At 30.5% G+C, this 23,249-nt stretch overlaps 1 protein-coding gene across 2 annotated transcripts in view; it reads right to left on the reverse strand.

Moving 5' to 3' along the window:
• Positions 1-7,522: 7,522 nt before the first annotated feature.
• LOC142320383 (polypeptide N-acetylgalactosaminyltransferase 13-like) overlaps positions 7,523-23,249 on the reverse strand; it is a 79,464-nt gene continuing 63,737 nt past the window's right edge. For both annotated transcript variants that reach the window (XM_075358096.1, XM_075358093.1), the window contains 2 exons: positions 15,289-15,582; positions 7,523-7,971 (listed from right to left, as the gene is read on the reverse strand). In XM_075358096.1, coding sequence (XP_075214211.1) covers positions 7,837-7,971; positions 15,289-15,582 — 429 coding nt within the window. In that variant the 3' untranslated portion in view covers positions 7,523-7,836. The remainder of the gene's footprint in view (positions 7,972-15,288; positions 15,583-23,249) is intronic.

Here is a 23,249-nt window from a genome sequence, read left to right on the forward strand (position 1 = left end):
AATATAATATTATGCATCCTAATAAAACTCTCGTTTATTAATAGTACACCAAAATGAAACTATATATATTCATATAATGTATAGACAAACTGTTCATTAAAACAACATAAAAAAATCTCATAAATGGCAAGGTATGTTTTTCTTGATATTACATGAACATAAACAATATTATTTTTTATTGGAACATATTAATTTCTTTTAAATGAAATTGTATTACTATATTCTGCAAGTATGCATTTTCCATGCTTCACTATTAACACTTATTTTTAACATGTTTCTACTCAAGAAAAATAACATTCCATTCTGTTTTTATGGTACTTTATTAGTTTTAATTTCATTACTATTCACTCCCTGAATACTTTATTATTACGTCATTGTCATTCACTATTATAATCACCATTAATTGCAATTACTATAAGAAATTTCAGTATTTTACCGTTTTCATTGATTTGTTTTAAATGTATAATTCATACATTTAATTCTGTTTTTCTATTAATAAAAATCATGGTTGGGGATGATAGAAAACTATGACTTGAAATAAAAATTTCTGGTGAATGGCATCAAAATAACACGACAACGTAAGATTATGATACGAGATAATGTGCTGGTTATTATTCTGTTTTGAAATAGTGAAATACATTTTCCTTAGTATTTTTATTCCTTTTTTATAATTTTTGGTTGCAACCAATCAATTAGAGAATACTGAAATACTTCCATGTATTCATTCTTGGCACACTGATTAAATTCTTTAAGCACTGTTTATAAGTTCAACTGCATCAGAGAATTTATTTATGAAAGCTCGTTACATTTTGATCAGAGATAAATCTGGAGAAAGGTACTCCCTCTTATGACCAATTCTATTATAATGACTGAACTGTCTTGGTAATGAATTAATATGGCTTAAAATAAAATTCCTTATCTCATTTTTATTGCATTCTGTCAGCTGCAATGGCAACACATTAAGCTTTAGGCTTAACATTCCCAGTCTGGCTTTAGACTAAACTCTATAACCCTGTTGACGATTGTAAATTGAGGGAAGTAGTTCAGATGTCTTCTTCCACTGCCTAGCTGCAGGCATTGTCTTCGGTGACCCCAGGTCGAGATTCAGTTCATTTGCACTTGGATCAATGCCTTTCCTACCCATGTTAGAACATCCCAGGGAGTCTGAAGTTCTTCATTAAACATCAGTGCAGGGCTGGTTGCCCTACTACTGAGACATGTTGTTCAGCAGTGTTTTCAAACTCATGGAGGTTGCGCCAAGTATCATGATATTATTGCTGGGGTCGTGACCAGTACATTTAGTTCAAAAGGATTCAAGGTTGAGAGAGAGCACGTTTACAACACTTCAGTGGGCAATCTCAAGCTAGATCTTGTTGCTAGTTGGGGAGTGACAGCTTGAATAATCGACCTGCTGGTGCAGGTCAATTTGAAAATAGTCATCAAGCCAAGGTCAAAAAATACAATAGACAAGAGCTTTTAAACTGGCGTGGGGATGTGCAAACTACATCTTGCACTTTGAATTGACATGGTTTGGAGTAAGAAAATCTTATGACCATGGATCTTCATCTCTCCCGTCAGGCTCTTGCATTGATGACAACTCGTGTGCTGCAGGAAAGCCACACAAACTTCACTTGGTATATGAAATTAATATCTCATTGTGTCAGGATGAATGGAGGGAACAAGAAAGGCACACAACAAAACTTAAACAGCGGCAAGTAGCAGTGATTTCACTTCCAAAGATAAACAAAAAAACCACTTTAGCATGGATTTATGTCAAGCATTGCTTACAAGTAATATTCTTCTTCACAAACTTACAAATCCTACCTTCAAAGATTTTCTGCGAAAAATTGTTTTGAATCAAAATATACCAGATGAATCAACATGCATATAAATTACATACCAACATGTTCTGGAAGAAATACGCAATGAACTCAAGGATAGCAATATTTGGATTTCAGCTGATGAAACTACTGAAGGTTGTGACCATAACATTGCAAATTTAGTTGTAGGTTCATTAAAACTTGAGCTTTCTTCTTCCTATTTGGTGATTTGCAAAGACCTTGAAAAGACAAATCATTCCACAATCACCAGATCGGTGAATGAGAATATAAAGAAACATTTCCTGAATCTTCAGAGATGAAAGAGTGCTTATATTTCTCTCAGATGCTGCTCCCAATTATAAAAGCAGCCAAAGCCCTCCAAGTATTTTATCCCAATTTGATTCATGTGACATACTTTGCTCACGAAGTAAATCGACTCGCTGAAGAAGTACAAAAGGATTCACTTCAAACATTAATAAAAAATACAATGAAAATACTCTTAAGTGTTATTCAAAATCTAATTATAAGAAATGTCTATTTTGTAATTATAATCATTTGTATGTTTGTAAAGATTTTTTAAATTTATTCAATGATGATCAACAAAATTTTTTGAGACAACCATTGTTGTCATAAAGGACATTCGGTCACTGAATGTCATTCTTCTAATATATGTAAACTCTGTTCTCAGAAACATAACACTCTTGTTCATATGGATTAATTTATTTAGTCTAAATTTAATTACAATAAGTCTGATAATAACTGTTCTTCATTTAAACTACAATTAGACAAAAACATAATTTTGCCTACTGCAATATATAACGCCAACAATGTTTATGGTGATGTTTGAACATTTCAGGTCTTGCTAGAGTCAGGAAGTCAAGTGAATTTCTGTACATATAAATTTACTCAAAGGTTAGGGCTTCCATTTGTAAAAATTAATCTTCCCATTACAAGATAAATGATTCACTCACTCAATTTTAATACAGTTTTGTAACTACATTGCAAATGTGCTGTTCTATCAAACATAACCAATTGTCTTTCACCATATACCTTTGACATTTCACATCTTATTTTACCTAATAATTTGATGGGATCTTAAACACGGTCATTCAACTAAAAGCTGATATCTGTAAACTATTATGACAGTATGGTTTTATATTTCACACATGGTTTTCTAATTACCATTTATGGTAATAAAGTTATGATCAAGGGAAGTACTGATGGGAAGTCCCTTGATAATAATTCTTCTATTCTATCTCTTCAAGAGCATTATATACGAACGATAGGAATTCTTTGGAATAACACCTCAGACATGTTATTTTACCAAACTACTCATTTTAATGATACTAATATCTGTACTAAAAGAAATATTTTACCTATAATAGTTTGTGTCTTTGATCCACTAGGATTTATTATATTTTCTTACAAAAATATTTTATGCAATCACTATGGCAAATTAAAATCAAATGGGATGAAGCATTACCCAAACCATTATCATAGTGGTTTTCTTTACATAATCAGTTATCTTCAATTCAGTCATTTATGATAAGTCATTTAAATCCTAACAATAAATGTAAGATTAAGTCAGATTAATACATGGCTTTTCTGATGCCTCTATAAGGGGTTATGGTTGTTGTATTTATATACTATTATTACTTGCCAACAATGCAATCTCATCAAATTTACAATGCTTGTAAAGATTCAATCTTGTTCAAGAATGGTCCTTCTTAAACAGATAACTTACCAAGATTGGAATTATGTGCTTGTTTGTTACTTTCTCGTTTGCTGATAAAGGTAACTAATGCATTACATATAAATGTTGACAAGATATGCAATTTGTGTACAGATTCAACAATTGCACTTGATTGGATGCATAGGCAGCCAATATCTGGAAGATATTTGTAAGCAACAAACTTTCTGAAATTAAACAAAACACAGCAGTTGGTAACTGGTATTATGTCAAGTCTTCGGACAATCCTGCTGACATATTATCTAGAGGTTGTTTCCCAAATAAAATTAATCAATATGTCGGTATGGTGGCATGGTCCGAGTTGGCTTTCTCAATCTTCATTATCCTGGCCAAATAATTACAATTCTATTTTTAAGAACTGCAACTTGAATTCAGAATATTTACTGGAAGAATGTAAAATTATTTCAATGTCAAATATGTCTACTGTTTTGCTTGATTATACCCATAGGTCCCATATCTACACATGTTACTCCATACATTTAGTTTTTGCTTCCGATTTATTCATAATGTTAAGTTGAACTGATCAGAATGAATTTTTTATCCATTATCTACACAAGAACTAAATCAAACTTACCTTTTTCTTGCTACAGTCCCAATCTATACAAGTTGGCAATGAGATAAACAGTCTTAAAAATAATCAAAATATTGTTAAACAAAGTAAGCTTATTTCTCTTAATTCGTTTTTGGATCAATTGGGTTTACTAGGTGTAGGAGATAGGCTACAACATTCTCTATTATATTACCATGCAAAGCATCCTATTATTATACATCCAGATGCTAATATCACCAGATTAATTATTACTGCTGAACATTTAAGACTTATACATTCTGGCATTCAGCTAACACACCATTCATTGCGTCAAAGATACTGGATACTAAATGCTAAAAGAATTATTTCATTAGTCATTCATAAATGTTTAACTTGCTTCAAGTTTACTGCATCAACACAAATTCAACAAGCTGGTCAACTACCATCTTATAGTGACTCCCCTTTGCTTTTACAGTAGATAATAGTGTTCCAATTATAATACGTTATGGCAGGCAGAGATCTTAAGTCCTTGGGTAAGACTTATATCGCACTTTTCATTTGCCTTGCTACTAAGGCCATACATTTAGAATTAGTGACCGATTTTACTTCACAAGCATTTATTGCAGCCTTAAAGAGATTTATATCTCATAGAGATATTCCTGCTCAAATCTTTTCTGACAATACCTGTAACTTTCTCTGCACTAGAAATATCCTCTACAACCTAAATCAATTTTTTAAATCAGAAAAATTTAAATCAGACATACATCCACGTTCAACTAAACAAGAGATTCAGTGGTCATTTATACCACCCACTTCTCCACATTTTAGCAGTTTATGGGAGAGCGCAATAAAGAGCATTAAATTTAATTTATGTCGTGTAATAGGATAGACAATTCTGAATTTTGAGGAATTATAGAAATTCTTACTCAAATTGAATCATGTCTCAAATTGTATTTTATGTTCGCTGTTTCCACAGATCATAAGGATCCAGAACCTCTCTCTCCAGGGCATTTTCTAATTGGATGTCCTCTTACATCTTTACCTGAATCCAGTTATCAGAAGGTTGTCATTGTTTAGGCTGTTGGCAACTTATTCAAAAGTTTATTCACTCAATTTGGAACAGATTGTCTAAAGATTATCTGCATTATCTACAACACAATAAATGGGGTTTTCCTTCCCGTAATCTTTGATCTAACTTTGATCACCAAGGCTTCTGCTATCATGCTTTGGAAGCATGGAGTTATCACATCATGGGTTCACCCAGGTCCTGACAAGTTGGTAAGGGTTATGGATTTAAATACTGCTAAAGGACAAATAAGAAGACCAATTAATAAACTATGTTTACTCCCAATTTCCAATGATTAAGTTATTTAATATTTTTTAGAAAAGTAATAACATATTTAATAAAATGTATTATATTTAATTTAATTGTTATTGTACTCTTTGCAATTAATTGTTATTGTAACTTCAGTTCTTTGTAATCTCTTAAGATATTATGTTTTGATTACTGTATGTTATGTATAATGGATACTTACGTTAATGTAATTGTAACATCATTGTCATACTGCTCTCACACTTTAATTTTTTACAGACTAACAACTCTTTACAGACTATTATATTTACTGTATTACAAGTACATGCACACTACACACAAGCACATATGCAAACAATAAATACATACACACCTAACATGTACATACGCAAACATACCACATACACATTACAAGTAGATTGTATTCATAATGAACCTAGATAATTTATTCAAGTTGTGGACTAAGTTTCTTCAATGACATTACTCATACACTGAAGTGTATGAGTAAGTCTTCTTCATTCAATGGTATCACGAGTATTCTGACCATTGAATACAGTTTTACTCCAATGGAATCTCACGAACAACACTTGTAAAAGATATCCTAAATCCACATGATCCCAGATACAGATCGTCAATGGCATCACGATTCATCTGGCCATTGTATGCATCTTTACTCTAGTTGAGTCCCAGGAACAGCACTTTAGAAGAAGTCCTAGATTTATGCATCCACGGTGATGTTAGGCACAAAATTGGACCATTGTATGCACAAACACAACATTTAAGATGTATACTATATTTGTTAAGAATGTAGTACTGATGTACTACATACAAGCACAATTGTATTACCACATGATTACAATTATTACCACATTACCACATTAAGTATTACCACATTACCACAATTGTATTTACTACATGCAAATGAATTGTATTAATACAATATGTTATTATTGTTTGAATGGTTCTACGATTCATTTGTATTACAATGACCCTATGTGTATTATTATTTATTTTGTAAAATATGATTAATATTTATTATTGTACAATTATTTGCTCTTTTGCAAGATTGTAATTTATGTACTATTAACATATATCAATGTAATATTATATTATTTATTTTTATATACAATTTTGAGATTACAGATCAAAAACTGTTAATATGTACAACTGTACATTAACTGTTAATATTTCACTGCGTTATTACTTATAATATTTTACCATATTAAGGAAAAAAAAATCATTATTGATTTTTTGTGGGCAGTATGTTCAGTACCATAATGTTATTTACTTTGTACGTCTTATGATATATTTTTGTACTGTCTTGCTTTTTTCTTTTTGACAGTAGTATATCTAGTTAGCCTAAATACAGGTGATGTTAATAAATAAATTTATTAATATTACTGCATTGTTCACTCTCGTATATCTCATCTCATTTATTATAAAACACTACACAGCAATGTAAAGAATATAAAAACATAATATAATTAAATATGTAAACAAAGAAAAATTAAATAAACATTTGAACAAGTAAGTCAGAAAACTATATTTAACATAAAGTTATTCTATGAATTACAGTATTTAGAATAGTGGTCATGATGGTGGACACTATTCAACTCACATTTTTTGTGAACACCCAGGCTTACTAACGAAAGTGAAGAATGGAATAATTTTCCACTGTTTTCAGTGAGCCAAGAATAGTGTTTCAACTTGGCTATACCCAACGCCAAAATCAGGGGATGTTCAGATGCACAAGTGACCCAGTTTACCAGATGAACTTGCTAAACAGTAAACATCATTAGTCTAAGTAAAAGCAATTCTGATTACTGCCAATTTTACCTCAGCCATAGCAAAGGCTTGGATATAGAGACATAAACAGAGGTACTTCATTTGTTTTGTCAAGAAACATTGCATTATGTACATTGTCTCCAAACTGGATAACAAATAAAGTTGTAAATGCAACATAAATAATTTTATACTCCTTCAAATGAAATGTAATTATTTTTTTAAATACCCCTGTCAATAATGTAATAAGGAAATACTAGACACTAAAAGGGTTAAAGGAAAAAAGGAGTGGTTAAAACAGGCTGTAGTTTCAATAAATTTCTATTGAACAAAATTAGCAAAAGATGTACATATCGAACATATTTTCTTTACATAGAAATTAAAAAAATCTACTAAGGCACTTTTCATCAAAAATAAATTCAGAATAAAAATTTACCACTGTATTTAACCTAGTTTTACACTTAAAAGTAAATCTTACAATTTAAATAAATCATTCTTACTCACACATTTTTTTACTTACTCTTATATCTAAATACTAATATAATGAATAATAAATTCCCTAGTCAGTAAAATTATATGAATATTAATTATTATCACAGATTATAATACAACTAATGTTGTTCATCCAAGGTAATTTCTTTAGTTACTTCCAAGGTACAGATTCCATTACCCACTGTTGACTTGGATATGTGTTACATGCATTCAATGTGAGACCATTTTCTGCATCTTCTGGAACATCTAAACATAATCCTGATGATAAATGTTTCAGAGCTCCACTCTAAAAAAAAGAATAAATAAATAAAAATCAATCATTATAACAAAAAACCAATTTATAAATGACATTATTTACTAACCAAGAGTTCAAAGTGATAAAATGCTTCTCTTCAAATGATTATTAAAAAAATAAGAATTTTTATCTACAGTAAGAATATTTTAGTTGAGCAAATCAATTACGAAAAATAGAAATAAGAAGGGAGAAACACACAAAGTATTGTATGAGAGTCGTTCAATAATAATTAATGAGGAAATTATCTGTAGAAAAACTAGTATTCATTTAATGATAAAAAATACTTCTTTTCAACATAATCCTAGGCTACATTTAGGCCTGATCTCCATATTCATTGAGCTTTCTTATTCCAGTAGTAAGAATTGTTCACCTAGGTGTCTGAACCATTCTTGTACCATACTCAGAACTATTCATTGTTGCCGAAATTGGTGCCACATAATAACTTTGAGTGCCAAAAAAAATCTGATAGTGTGGGGTTTAGGACTAACATAAATATTATCAAACACATAACATGAACATGAAAAACATAAACATGATCAAAAAAAATTCAATTACTAATTGAGGTAATTTACAGATGTGACAGGCTCTTCCCAACCCAACTTTTGAATAGCTTCCCTTGTATTTTGAGCAGTATGGGGAACAGGCATAACTATGCACAAGAATTACGGCTTTTAAGAGAGAACCAGGGCATTCCCTTCTTATTATGGGTTTAACTTTATTTTCTGGCATTTCACAATAGTACCCTAGTACCCACTGCTGATTGTAAATTGGTCTTTAAAATAACCACAATAAATTAGGATTTTGTAGTCCCAAAACACTATTAGTATCACTTTACTGGCTGACACATCATAGGTTTTTAATTTTTTCCTGGTGAGTGAACTCAGATGTTTCCACTTCATACTCTGACGTATGGATTCCAGCTGAAAATAGTGTATCCAAATTTCGTCACAGTGATACATGATCTGACAATCATTACCTTTTGCTAAAAAACATTGTTTAGTAATTTACAAATGAAAGTAAGGGTGTCTTTGTGATTTTTTGAATCAATTGTATTGGAACCAAACTTGAAGATGTTTTGTAATAATGCAGCTTATCAAGAATATTTGAATGGACAGTGAGTGCCAATACTTACACCACAGATTTTATAAATTTGTATATGTCTGCCCTTGCAAATAATATTATTAATGCACTTTTGCAAACCATCAGTCAAAATTTCTACCAGTATTCCAATATGAAGAAAATCTGTGACAATTGTTCCACCCAATTTAAACTGTTCAATCCACTTATAAAATCTGCATGGTTGGTACACTTTTTGCCATCTTGTTTTAATATCTGAGAGTGATTTTCAACCAATATTAATTACATCTTCAAAAAAATAAAAATTTCATCACAGGACATTTTTTCCATGGTACCTGTTTAAAGTGAAGTTAAAATTTTTAAATAAACAAAAGAGGTTGTAATAATTGAATTTTCTTCGAACAGCTGGTATTTTCTATACCAGGGATATCAACTTGAATGTCATATAGTTTATGTATATTCTACTAAATATTTTTTCCACTATTGCCATTTGTCTTTGTAATTACTTTGTGACCCTCATAAATAAATTTCTACTAGCAACAAACATGTTCATCATAAATATCTATTTGTATGTTTGATATACAGTACCTTATAAGCTTACTGCTTATAGAATTACAAGATCAACAAGCTCCATGTCACTTAAAATAAAAAAAGAATGGAATATAGCTTCAACACTTTGTGTTTGGAGCAGCCTGAAGGAAGGTGAACAGTTAGATGAGGAAACATGTTGGTATGAAGTTAAATTGTTCCTTTATGGATCCAAATGTGATTCTCAGCACCATACATACAAGCGTCATGGGTTACATTTAAATTTGTGGCAAAGCAGTTTTGGGTGAAGCCCTTCATTGAAATTTCTGATGCAGAATTTTTTATGAATAACAGGGCTTTCCTTTTTCTCTCTTCGAAACACTTCCTCTCTTAAACTATTCATATACATCGCATGGCAGAATTCCATCTACTTCTTAATTAATGTTAGCAATAATTCCCTAAAAAAGTATGATAAATTCTATTAATGTTACAATACCTAAAATCGACAATCAGGCTGATCTAACCTTCTTAAAATATCAAACTCTGATTCCTCATTCCAAAGACCTTTAACTGAACTGATTTCCGACATAAATATTCAATTACTAAGAAAAAAACTGAAATACTTCGTTCCAATGAGCCACCAGATTTTTCATGTTTTTCAGAACATTGGCTAACCAGTACGAGACCATTTCTGAGCTAGGTAATTTCAAGCTTGAAGAAGCTTTTTATAGACTGCGCATCAAAAAGAGGGTCTCAATTTTATTAATGACTGTTCTTTTTTAATAATGTCAAGAGTTAAAACATTTTTGCAAAAAAAAAAAATACAGTACAATTGGTTCTAGTATAAAATTGATGTTGATGGTAATTTATAGATCTCTTTCTAGTTCTTTTGAAACCATTCTACATAATGAATCTGAAAATAATTTTAAAATGCCTAATTCAGTGTCATAGTGAGTGGCGATTTTAATGTTAACTTTCTAAACAATTCTAATCTTATGACAAATGAACTATTAACTCTGTGTGACTGAGAAAATATTTCAATCTTCTAGTCAAATAGAATTACAAGGATAGAATTAGAAAATCTTGGCCACCTGTAATGTCAATTTTTTATAAATTTACCTAAAGATAATTTTTTATCCTTTATAAATTATGATCTTCCAGATCGCAATGTCAAATTGTAATAACATGATGCATTAATGAAATTACACATGAGAAAACATGTATCATTGCATGTTTTATCATTTAATAGAAAGAATATCATTCATTCTTTTAAAAGGCGATAAATAAAAATTCAATTAGAAATTGAGGTCATTATTGTAAGAAATATATTAATTTAATAAGAAAATTCTTTTGATGAAAATTTTAACAATTTCCTTGATAAATTTCAGAAGGCCTTCATCTAGTAAATAAAAGTCTTCCAGTAAAATAGAGATTATTTGAAACATAAAAAGGAAAACACAGATTACAACAGAAATTGTAAAATCTAGCTCTATGCTACATTTTTTCATAGAAGAATCTTATATATTAATACTAATCTTATTAGTAATAATCTAAATATCTTATTAGTAAGAATCTTATATATTTATACTAATACTTCTTAACCAAAAACCACAGAAAATTCACTATACTGTTTTTAAAAGGAAGGTTATTTTCAAAAATAATAATGAAGAGGTGCATATACATCATATCACTTACGAAACAAAATGCACAAACACAAAATTAAAGAAGTAGACAAATTCGACTCTGCAAAGAGTGCCCTAAAAACAGTTACAATAAATAGATTATATGCTTGCCTTATCCAAAGATTTAGATAATTTAGAAAAAAGCTGTCCACTGTATTAAAAAATTAAAAACAATTTCAGTTTTGTTACATTTTTAATACTCTTCTGAAAAATTATAAATATAAGGAAGATCCTTCCTACTTGTCCTTTTTGTAATTCATACAATTTCAGAGTTACATTGTGTACTTTTAAAAAGGAACATTGTATAAGGGACGACAGAAATGTAGTGCACCCTCAATTGTAATGGCACAGCAAAATGTCACACAAACCGACAGATGCTACCACCTTGTGGTTTCATTTCCCTAATACTACATTCCAAAACTGGTTGACCCATGCTCTCTCATTTACTGACAGTTACCACATTTATGGAGTCAAATACACTTGTTATGTCAATATATCTAAAGCAACACGCAGAGACTGAATTTTTAACATTGAATAACTGAATTCTAGTGACATTCATTATCATCTAAAAGCAATTTATACTGATCAAATTACTGTGAACAGATTGAGAACAAAGCTGTACATCAAAAGCTGGTAAAGATTATACTAAGGATGAACCTCACAGTGAACCTTAATCAGTTTCTGTGACTGATCCAAACGAAGATTAATGAATTGATTCAAAATGACTGTTACATCACACAACAAAACATCACCACCAAGGCAGGCATATCAAAAGAATGAATAGGACACATTACTGCACTACTTGGCTAGCAAAAACTCTATTCACAGTAGGTGACATGCAAGCTCACAGAAAAGAACAAAACAATGAAAGGAATGATATGAACAGCTTCTGAAACATTATCTTGATAAGGGAGATAGCTTCATTTTCAATATTGTAATAGGAGATGAAACTTATTACAACCCAGAAGAAAAATGCCAGAGCGTGGAATACTGGCACTATGATTTGCCAGAATCAAAAAATTCAAAATACAATTCTATAAAAAAAACTTTTTGACATGGTTCCAAACATGTATATGTAACTGGCAGCCTGGAAGCTGGGTCAACAGTAAATTCTCTGTGATATATAGTGATAATAAAACACTTTAGGAGATATATGTGTTGTCTTCAACAATCCACAGAATCAATAATTTTGTACATAATATTGCTAAGCTCTCCATACATTGTATACAACCATCAAGGCTTGTGAGAAGTTGAAATTTAAACCTATTCCATATTTGCTAAATTTAGCACCACATGATTTCCACTTCTTTTTGCAACTAAATAGAGATATTAAAGATATTCATTCACTGCTGATGATGAACTGAAGGAGGTAGTGAGGTCACGGCTCAAGGAAAATCACCAGAATTCTTCCAGAATTCACCAGAATGAGAGAACTGTAATTGTTTTTGAAGATTATTTGTTTTTAATTAATTTCCAATTGTGAATTTTTAACATTTATTTTTTTAAAACACATACATCATGTTCAGGCAACGATAACACTGAACCATTTTTCACCTTAAAAAAAAGACTGGTTCACTGTTAGGAGAATGTATAACTTTAAACGGCAACTACGTGAAAAAATCAGAAGTGGACAACATTCCTTGTATGCCTATTAAATTACATATACACTTTTTTTAAATGAAAAGTACATAAAATTTTATTTCATTAAAAACTTCTAATTTGTTTTCATTTTTTTTTTTTTTGTTATTATTGAATTATTATTCATCATGATTTTTTTTTTTACAATGAGAGGTTAATAATTAATTATTAATAAATCAATATATTTAAATTAGAAAAAAAAAATTAAAGAAAAGGAGATGAAGTCTGATTTTAACTGATATGCTTTCCCTAAGATCCAAATATTTCATTAATTAAAATTTTATTTGGCAATAACTCTGGAACTAATGAAAATAAGTGCCACTTATGATATATCACTGAAAAGCTCTCAATGAGATTTATAACTGCAATTAAGAAAAAGTCCAAAAATCAAATTTCTTTGATTTTGGACACTTTTGGTTCAGTTGAATGCAATCAAAAAGGGAGTTGTACAACTAGATGTTACAACAGTCCTAAATTTAAAATTTCAACATCCTACAGGAAGTTGTTTTTGAGTTATGCAAGATACATATATATGTACAGATGTCACATCAAAACTAGTCAAAATTAATTCAGGGTTGGTCAAAATGGATTGAAATCTGATAACCGAAATTTTTCACAATCACAATACTTCCTTTACTTCGTATAAGGAAGTAAAAACAAGTGGAGGTTACATTTTTTATAGCAAATAGAATGTACTTTTATGTCATATTTGTTTCATTTGACTATCTCTTTTCATTTGAGAATTATTACCAACTGTAGATTAAATTTCAGCCTCCCTTTGTATATCTCTTAAAAAACAGACCTTGAGAAACTATGCCAATTTATTCATTTTTATTCCTTATGAATTGATTTTATACATGTAGAATTTGAGAAATAATTTATTAATACTGTATATTTATGCATTTTTTCTAACATTAAGTTATTCTTTAAAATTTCTTTTACTTTCTCGTCTAGCACTATAGCAGAGCTATATCTCTAGACGGGAAAGTTTTTCCCGTCTAGACGGGAAACATTTTTATACCTAAGCAACCCATAGAACCAAATGGAAATCTTCCAGATATTAACATTCTTACGTACGTGTTCAATGTTGGCCTCTAAATCATCTTTCATCTCCAAAACTACTTGACAAATTTTGACCAAACTTGGTCAGATTACTTTTATATCTGGGGCATTGGTGCCATTAAATTTTCAACTTAAAGGGTAAGATTAAGGGGGTGAGGCTGTAGAGCAAGGTTACCCTCAATATCTCAAGATTTCAGTTAATTAAGGTCATATTTTTTTTAGGCACATTTGTTAACAGTTAAAAAATAATATTTGCAAAGTAAAATCTTTACACACACCCCCACCCCAAAATATGCTTTAAACTACTGCTATGTTGTGACATCACAGGTGAGCAGTAGAATTAAATAAATGAATAATATTTAAAGTGTAAAAAAAAGTAACTTGGTCTGGTTGAGGTCTCAATCTTGATAGCTTGGTTACTCAGTACTTGGTGCATTAAGCCTCATGATTATACCAGTCTGCTGACCGTACAAGCAAAATTTGTTCTATTATAAGTTGTGAAATTAAATTATTTTAGTTAGTGTCAACCATCATCACTAGTACTGCCACTCCTGAGCGAATTAAATACAGTATGCACGCATGCTTTAGTAAGAATCATTGAATTAAATAAACGAAAAGATATTATATTTAAATAAAATGATTATTTAATGATATTTTAAATTCAGTTGTGTGTGTACGCCGAGCATCAGAAACAACCCACAGTTTTAGGATTTTCCTGTCATGTGGCTAAAGCTGCATTCCGGGAAAGTCCTGCAACTGTGTTGTCAGCTTTTTTTTAAATGTATATAAAAACCCAGTTCAAAGAAATTTTCTTTTAAATATGTCTAATAGCTACTAATTTTTGTTAATTTTTTTCTGCTATTCAGTTCTCAGGTTTCAGGAATGAATATAAATAACACATTCAGTTTTTTCTATTAAAGCTTTATCATATTTTAAAACACCTAAAGTAAATTAATCTTTTTTCTTAATGAGACATCAGAAAAGGATAAAAGAAACTGATCTTTACTAATTAATAGAACAAGCAATCAAACAGTGGTTGTATATACTTCTTTTTTTCTTTTTTTTTGGTTTGTTTTACCTCCGGGTCCGCACTCAAGCAATTCATTCTTTGTATATACTAGCCAGTTAATTCATCACTGCTAATATTCTCGTGATTAATGAATCAATCAGTATGATCGTAATTTTTCATAATAGTTTTTAATATAATCATACAGTTTAGTCTTAGCATGTACTTAAACAAGAATTTTAAACTCATCAATTCAGAAATTGTTTTAATTAAATGTTTCAAGCCATTCAATACTAATATTTAAAGGCAACACACCTCACTATTATAAGACCACGACTGACGAGATTGTCCACTGCAAGCAATAACTTTTACTCTAAGAATACGAGATGTATCTTCCTTCATTGGAACATCTAAACAAACCGATTCATCTGTCATTATCGCTGCTCCCTTATCATTTTCTGGATTAAAACCTACCAGATTCATTACAAACATTTGTCTAAGGACTGGTGGGTCCTGACATCGTGTCAATACAGCAGGACCCATTGGCTGGTTTAAACTACCTTTTCCTGTTGGCTTCTCAATACACTCACCACGGATTTTATGTTTGATCTGTAATAGAAATAATATTAAACTAAAAGGTTAAAGAAATATTCATACTCATAAACTTCACAAGTTTGAAATAAACCAAATAAAATAATGTGTGACAAAAAATGATGTCATACATAATTATGTAGCTTTCAAAAATTAAATATCAAAATGTAGTGAATTTCTATAAAGAGATGCAGTAACATATACTAAAAATTACAATTTCACAGATAAAATACATTTTAATTAGCAATTAAATAAGACTACAAAAACTTTTCATTAAAATGAAAGCATAAATTCACCTGTGATCACATGAACAAAATAATTGAAACAAAGCAATCAGATCAAAAGTATACCACATATTCTGGAAAATATGATATTTTCTTAAGAAAATCCCATAAAAAACTCATGTTTCTGGCCTTTCATTCTTGGTGTCCATTTTACAAATTGTTTTATGTAATTAAAAATAAGCTCGTTAAGTTATGTAATCTATACAACTGATTGCATATGAAAAGAGTGTAGACAATATCTCAGAGTAGAATATAAAACAGTGCTAATGAATGTTTATTTAGATAATTTTATATTAACAATAATTTTGTCTCTCTACACTTGCTCCCTCGTTTAGCACTATAATGTTTTGATAAGAACCAATACATCTAAAATGCTATTTCTTAAAGATTCATTAATTGCTAAAAGGTAAGGTCTGTTTAATAGAAAAATGAATCTTATAAAGATATGTCTTGATATTAAAAATCAGTTTATTTTTATTTTTTTAAATGAATACTGAGGCAATATAGTTTCAAAGAATAATACAGAGTGTCCCATATAAAACGCAACCCATCAATCACTCATCCATGAAATTTCAAAAGTCAAGCTAACTCCCCTACTCGTTACTGAAATGGACTCGTCCAACATCTGAACATCGCGGCGACGCAATAGAACACTACCGATAGTAACAACAATGCAATCATAACGTTCTGTGTATTGCTAGAGACAAGATGGTGTTTTCGCTAGATGAACGTGTTTTCATTGTTGAGTCGTACTTCAGTACGAAATCAGTGGTTGCAGTGCAAGATTTGTTTCGCCATAAGTACCCAGATAAACCAGCTCCTAACAAAACATCAGTATTAAGGTTAGTTGCAAAATTTAGAGAGACTGGTTCTGTTAATAACAAGGAACACAAAAGATCTGCGTCAGTGTTGAATACGGATACAGTCACTGAAATCAAAGACCGATTACTCGTCTCGCCAAATAAATCGATCACGTTTGTCTGCTGAAATTAATTTGTCTAAATCAACTGTTCATCGGGCGACCAAACAATTACAATTATGACCTTTTCGCATTCAAACGGTTCATCAACTTCTTGAGCCCGACAAAGAAAAACGGCTACAATATTGTCAACGGTTCCGTCGATATCTGCGTGAGGGAATTAATGTTATGGATTCGTTATTTTTCACAGATGAAGCACGGTTTCATTTGAATGACTACGTAAACAGCCAAAACAGTAGAATTTGGAGTGCTGAAAATCCCCTCATTTATCACGAAAAACAATTATACCAGCAGAAGTTGGGCGTGTGGTGTGTGATATCGCGGAAGAAAATAATCGGTCCTATTTTTTTCGAGTACACCATTAATGCAGAACGATATCAGGATATTTTATTTCAGTTCATTGCACTGTTGGAAGAGGAAGACAGACACTGCTGGCTACAACATGAGGGTGCGACATCGCACTACGCAGGTTCAACTTCTGATTTCGTTGAGGAATTCTTTGATAATCGTGTTATCGGTCGAGGCTTGTGGCCACCAAGATCTCCCGATTTGACTGCGGCGGATTTTTTTCTATGGGGTTACCTCAAAGAAAAAGCCTACAGCAACAAACCACGAACACTTGAACGTCAATATTGAACAAGCTGTATTAAATATCCAGCCACAAACTTTGAAAAAAGTAGCAAGAAACACTGTAAAAAAATTGAAGCTTGTATTCAAGAAGATGGCAGCCACTTCCAACATTTACTCTAAATGTAAGGTAATGGATGGTAATAATAAAAATTACATTTACATTTACACATGCCTTTTTATTATTTCAATACCTACCAATATAAGGTTGGGTTGCATTTTATATGAGACACCCAGTATATATATATATATATATATATATATATACATACTACACACACACACACAGTGATTCATGTAGTGTTACCAGCATATCTGAGCTCATTCTACTAGCAAAAATAAACAAATTTCATATAAACATGGGTCTGGAAACACTCTGTTAGCAAGTTACAGCTAGTGAAAGATTTTGCTCTGATTCCTTAGAAAGAGTGAAATAAAACCATACTGAAATTCTAGTAACTCAAATTAAGAGGTTAATTTGATGGTTTCTTATGGTTTTTGACCTGAAAAGTTGAATAAAACAGATTCCAGAACCATACCACCAAGTGTCCATAATATCCATCATAAAAAAGTAAAATTTGTTGCCTAAAAACACATTTTCTTATATTAATAATACAAAAACTCTGATAAATGAGTAAAATTTATTATCAAAACTTGTAGATAATTTAATTTGAGAAAACTGATGTAAAAAAGCCCAGTAAAATACAAATACGTTCAAGAAATTTGATTTTTATTGCTAACATTTACTGTATGAAAACTTTTAGATCTTATCATCAACAGAAAATGAACTTAATATACAATTGATACAAAGTTAAAAAAATAATAATCTAATCAATACATTTAATAAAGTTTACAGTAAATTTTGAAAAATCTGTCCTACTTAAATTTGGCTGCATGCTTTCAGATTGCTAGCATTGATCTTAGCAATTCTGTATACCTTTCCATAATGTGTGCATCTGCATCCCTAATACTGACGCCTCTTTTCATGCATATGAACTTTTCTCTTGTATGCAATACTTTTCATCCAACCCTACACACAAAGATCTAACAATGTTAGATCAGTTGATCTTGGTAGCAGGAGTGTGGCCCTGCCATGACTAATTCATCACTATGGAAATTGCTCATTAAGTATGCCTATATAGCACATGAGAAGTGGGGAGGCACACTATTGTGCTAAAAGTACATGTTGTATCTTGATGCTAATGTAACATCTAATAGCAACAGTAATTTTTCCTTAAAGAATTTCAAGTAAGTGTTGGAATTTTGACGTCCTGGGAGAATGAATGGTTTCAATTATCTGAACATAAACTAGATCTTACACATTGACACTAAATAGGTATGGAAATTACATTCTACTGTCATGTGTGTCTTGACTTCTGCCTAATGTGTTCATTGGGAAGGTTATTGATGCCATCCCAAGTAAAGTGAGCCTTGTCAGTAAATAAAATGACCTTTGCAATCGACAATTAAATTCAACCAGATGCAATATCGCAAAAAAAGAGCAGGATCTCTTTGATGAAGATTTTGTACTCGATTATGGTAAGGATACAGTTAGTTATTACAAAGTGTCCTCCATACCATAGACTGGGAAACTCAACTGCCAGAAAAGACGTAGTGTACTAACATCCGAACTGCATTACGTAGCCTCAATAATAGTTTCATTAATATTGGCATCATGATGGACATTATGGTGATGGTGAGTACTAATGCTGGGAAGTGTACCTGTTTCCCATAGCATATGAATGTTCCACCTACTGTTTTAGGATTTTGAACTCTGCAATTAGGAGAACAACTTTGATATTCTGTAGCAGCAGCAGTTGCATTTCTATCATATATCCCCAACATAAATACCTTGTCAATGTATTCCTTAGTCATAAATAACAAAGGCACTGCTCCAGTATGACACCAATTAAAACAAACACACACACACACACTTAATTAAAATACACTGTACTGGCAACAATTCACAGCAGCAACACAGAACATGGATGCACTGATGACACAATATGAAATGCATTGATGGCCTGCTGATTTCTATGTTACTAACTTACAAAATCATAATTTCTCAAATTTCAATTTGACAGTGAATTCAAGAAAGATACATAAACTTACTTTATTGTCTAAATAACATCAGTACTGGTTTCTCTTATTTCAGTAATTTAATTTTTTTTTTTAATACAGCATTATTAAGCCTGACTTACATTGCAGAAAAGCAAACATGCTTTGTACATGTAATCCTTTCACTTTCACATGGTAAGTGTTAGTAATAAAATAAAATTCCTTGAACTTGTATTTATTTTTTATTGGGTTATTTTCCATCAATTTTCTCAGAATAAAATTCTCCACAATTTTTATAATAAATGTTTTGCATTTATTAGCCACTTAAAAAAGTTTTTATATTACAAATGTAAAAAAATGTGTTTTTAAACAACAGACATTTCTGTTTTATGTCAGATATTATGAAAAGTACTGGAGATATGGTTCTGGAAGCTGTTTTATTCAATTTTTCAGGTGAAAAACTATGAGAAACCACCAAGTTTATTGCCTTACTTGGGTTCCTTGAATTTCAGTGTAGTTTTATATCACTCTTCCCAAGTATCCGGATGAAATCTTTCACTAACCGTAACTTACTAATGGAGCATTTCTAGATCCATGTTTATACTATATCAGTACAAACCAACACTAATGATGTATATAAACACCATGTCGATGTAAACCACCATGTTTATGAACTTTTTTCATTATTTTCATTAGTAGAATGTGCTCAGAAAGCACGATAACACTACATGAAACACTCTGTTTATATTCTTACTTGATTTTAAAATTGGGATATTTATGTCTATATTACTCATACATACACAATTTTTTATACAAACAGATCTAAAACCAAGCACGTTTTTATAAAAAGAGATTCAATTTTTATTGTTCAAACATAAAAATGCTTTTTCAGAAGGAAAGTTTAATTACACTCTAATGTAGAAAAATAAATTATGCTTCAATACAGATAATTCTGGTAATTTCATATCCTTCTGGCAATAATATAATTATGTTTAAAAGTTTTCTTATCAGAAAGTAAACCAACTGGAAGTCACCCAAAAAACTGAGTAGAAGCATCTAAAAAATCTGCTATAAATTCTGTCAATAATCTAACAGCTTTAAGCAATTTTAACAGTTTGACAGTTTCCACAAATCCATGACCTCACCTCCAATTTTGTAGGCTAGTTTGAATTTCCATTGAAATTATACATAATCTTAATACTTATAGTCTTGTAAAAATTACTCAAGCATCACCAAATGTCAAAAAAATCCAGTTATGTTAACAAAAATCAAACAATTTTTTTTTTATTACAAACTTAACCTGATTTACATGTCTTAATAAGGTTGAAAGCCAGATGAAATGATAGGCAAATAATTTCCAAACCCTTAAAAACCAACTTAATTCTTCATAATGATATCTTATACTGATGATATCCATGGCAATAAAGTATTTGTCAAAGCTTATTCACCAACCATTAATTCTACCAAATTGACTTCAACTAATGTTTTATAAGTGCCTGTAATTGGAAGCTATTACATGCTCCATGCAAGTCAGTTGAATGTAGGCTTCCTGGTTAGCTGCACCAACTTGTTTTTAACAGCAGTTCCTACTTGGATAGAAATTCAGCAAACACTACGTACTGCAACTGCAAGGAATAGAGATAAATGACTGTATCTTCGAAATTGGTGTCTACATAATCTCAGTAAACAAATGTTTAGAAAATCCTGATTGTCATCAGTAACACTCAACATTTTAATTAGATGACTGATGTATAACAATGGAAGTTGATATTTCTTTCAAAGACTAAATTCCACACTAGAGTGTAACTGATTAGAAAATAAGTTTAAACTACTGCAATGATTTTCTCCCATGCCCTCTGAAGTTTAGCAGTTAATCAAATCTTCCTTTCAGTAAGTTACACACCAAAGCAGTAAATGTTAAAGAAGATATTCATAATTTAATGATTCATTCATAATTTCATTAAAGAGAGCGCTTTTGTGGTATGTCAGTTACTAATTCTTTCATAAGGAATACTCAACTTTTTCATTATATGAATCAGTAGAATAAATTTAAAAATATAGAATAGTTGTGTCACTCTAAAGTTTAAGTGTAAATTGAATTAAATCATAAACAGTCTATTAGCATGACAAGAATATTAGAGACAAGTCTATTACAGAAGGAATAGCTTCTCTACCAATTTAAACCAAATATCCCTTAAAGTTACAGAATACAGCTTCACAGCACTCCTGGCCATAAAAAACTGGAACATATTACATAATAAATTTACTTACCCAAAATAATTTTTAGAATCTGAATTTGTAAGTATAACTGTAAAACAAAATGTTTACAACAATAAAGTAATAAATACTATATGCACAAAATTAAGAAACAGATTTAATAAACACAATGGCACAGCCTTACAGATAAAGGGAAAAAATAAAAGGTATTTAAAATATAAAAATATTTCATTATTAAATTAATGTTTTATTACAATAAATCTACAGAAAACTTAGTAAGAAAAATATATATGATAAAGAATGCACATGGCATTTAGACCTACAGCTACATTATAAAGTATTTGAGAAACGTTATTATATGAATGATAAATATAACAATGTGGTAAGCATGACCATAATATATTAATGCACAAAAAAAAGAACAACAATCTGAAACAAAATTTTTAGAATGTGATAACATAAAAATATAAGAAGAACAAATAATATAGCTAACACAATGTTTAAATTTAGGTGTGATCCTCTAGAGCCCAGCCTCAAAACTTGTCATGGATTGGGGCCTGACCCAGAACACTTTTCTGTTTTATGACTTCTTTTTCTATTACAGTAATTATTTCTACATTATTGTGTTACCATTCAACTATTTTCTACACTTATGAATGTATTCAGAGTGTTCATAAAAACCGTTTTAAGAACTCAAGAGGTGGTCTCCCACATCAAAATAAAGAAAAAAACTTTATATCAACATATGTCAAATAAATGCTTAGTTTATTCAATTAAAATGGTTATCCACCTCGAATTTTTAACAAAAAAATTTATTTCTCAGGAATGGAAAATCATATCGAGCTAATATATACATACACTGCTAGGGTACCTACAGGTTTACCTGTATAAAAATAATGAACCTGATCTCTCAATCCATTTCAAAATGGCAGTCATGTACACTTTTTAATTGTTAATATCTTTGCAATTGCTGGTTTATTTAAATGTGTTATTACAAAAAATGTTAAGCATTTTACAACAAAGAAATTGACAAATTATTCAAATATGTTCATAAATATTAATTAATAAATCTGAATGGCAATGATACTACAAAACTGAGTTTCTAATGGCAGTTTTTGTGTACTTTCAGAAAAAAAAAATTCTATAACGAATCCAAAGAAGCAAACGAATCCTAAGAGTTAAACTATAATAATATTAATATCTGAATGAAAGAAAAGATTTGCTAAGTTACTGGGTGCTCAACCAGCACATAATATTCAAAGATAAATGCAGCTGTATTTTGTAAGGATGAAGATTTTGGGTATCTATTATGTACATAGGTGTAGATCCTTGATGAAACTTCCTCTTATTAAGTGAAAGTATTCACTTAGCATTACAGAGGATAAATCAGGCTTCAGCTCAAAAGCACAAAATCAATTATTAAATCATCTTAATTTTACTTCTAAAAGTAAAATTAAGATGATTAAGAAGAGCACATTGTAGGATTGCAGAAATCTAGCTCACAAAATTATGTCATAAGT

Source organism: Lycorma delicatula, chromosome 1, assembly GCF_047948215.1.
Source record: "Lycorma delicatula isolate Av1 chromosome 1, ASM4794821v1, whole genome shotgun sequence".
Lineage (NCBI taxonomy): Eukaryota > Metazoa > Arthropoda > Insecta > Hemiptera > Fulgoridae > Lycorma > Lycorma delicatula.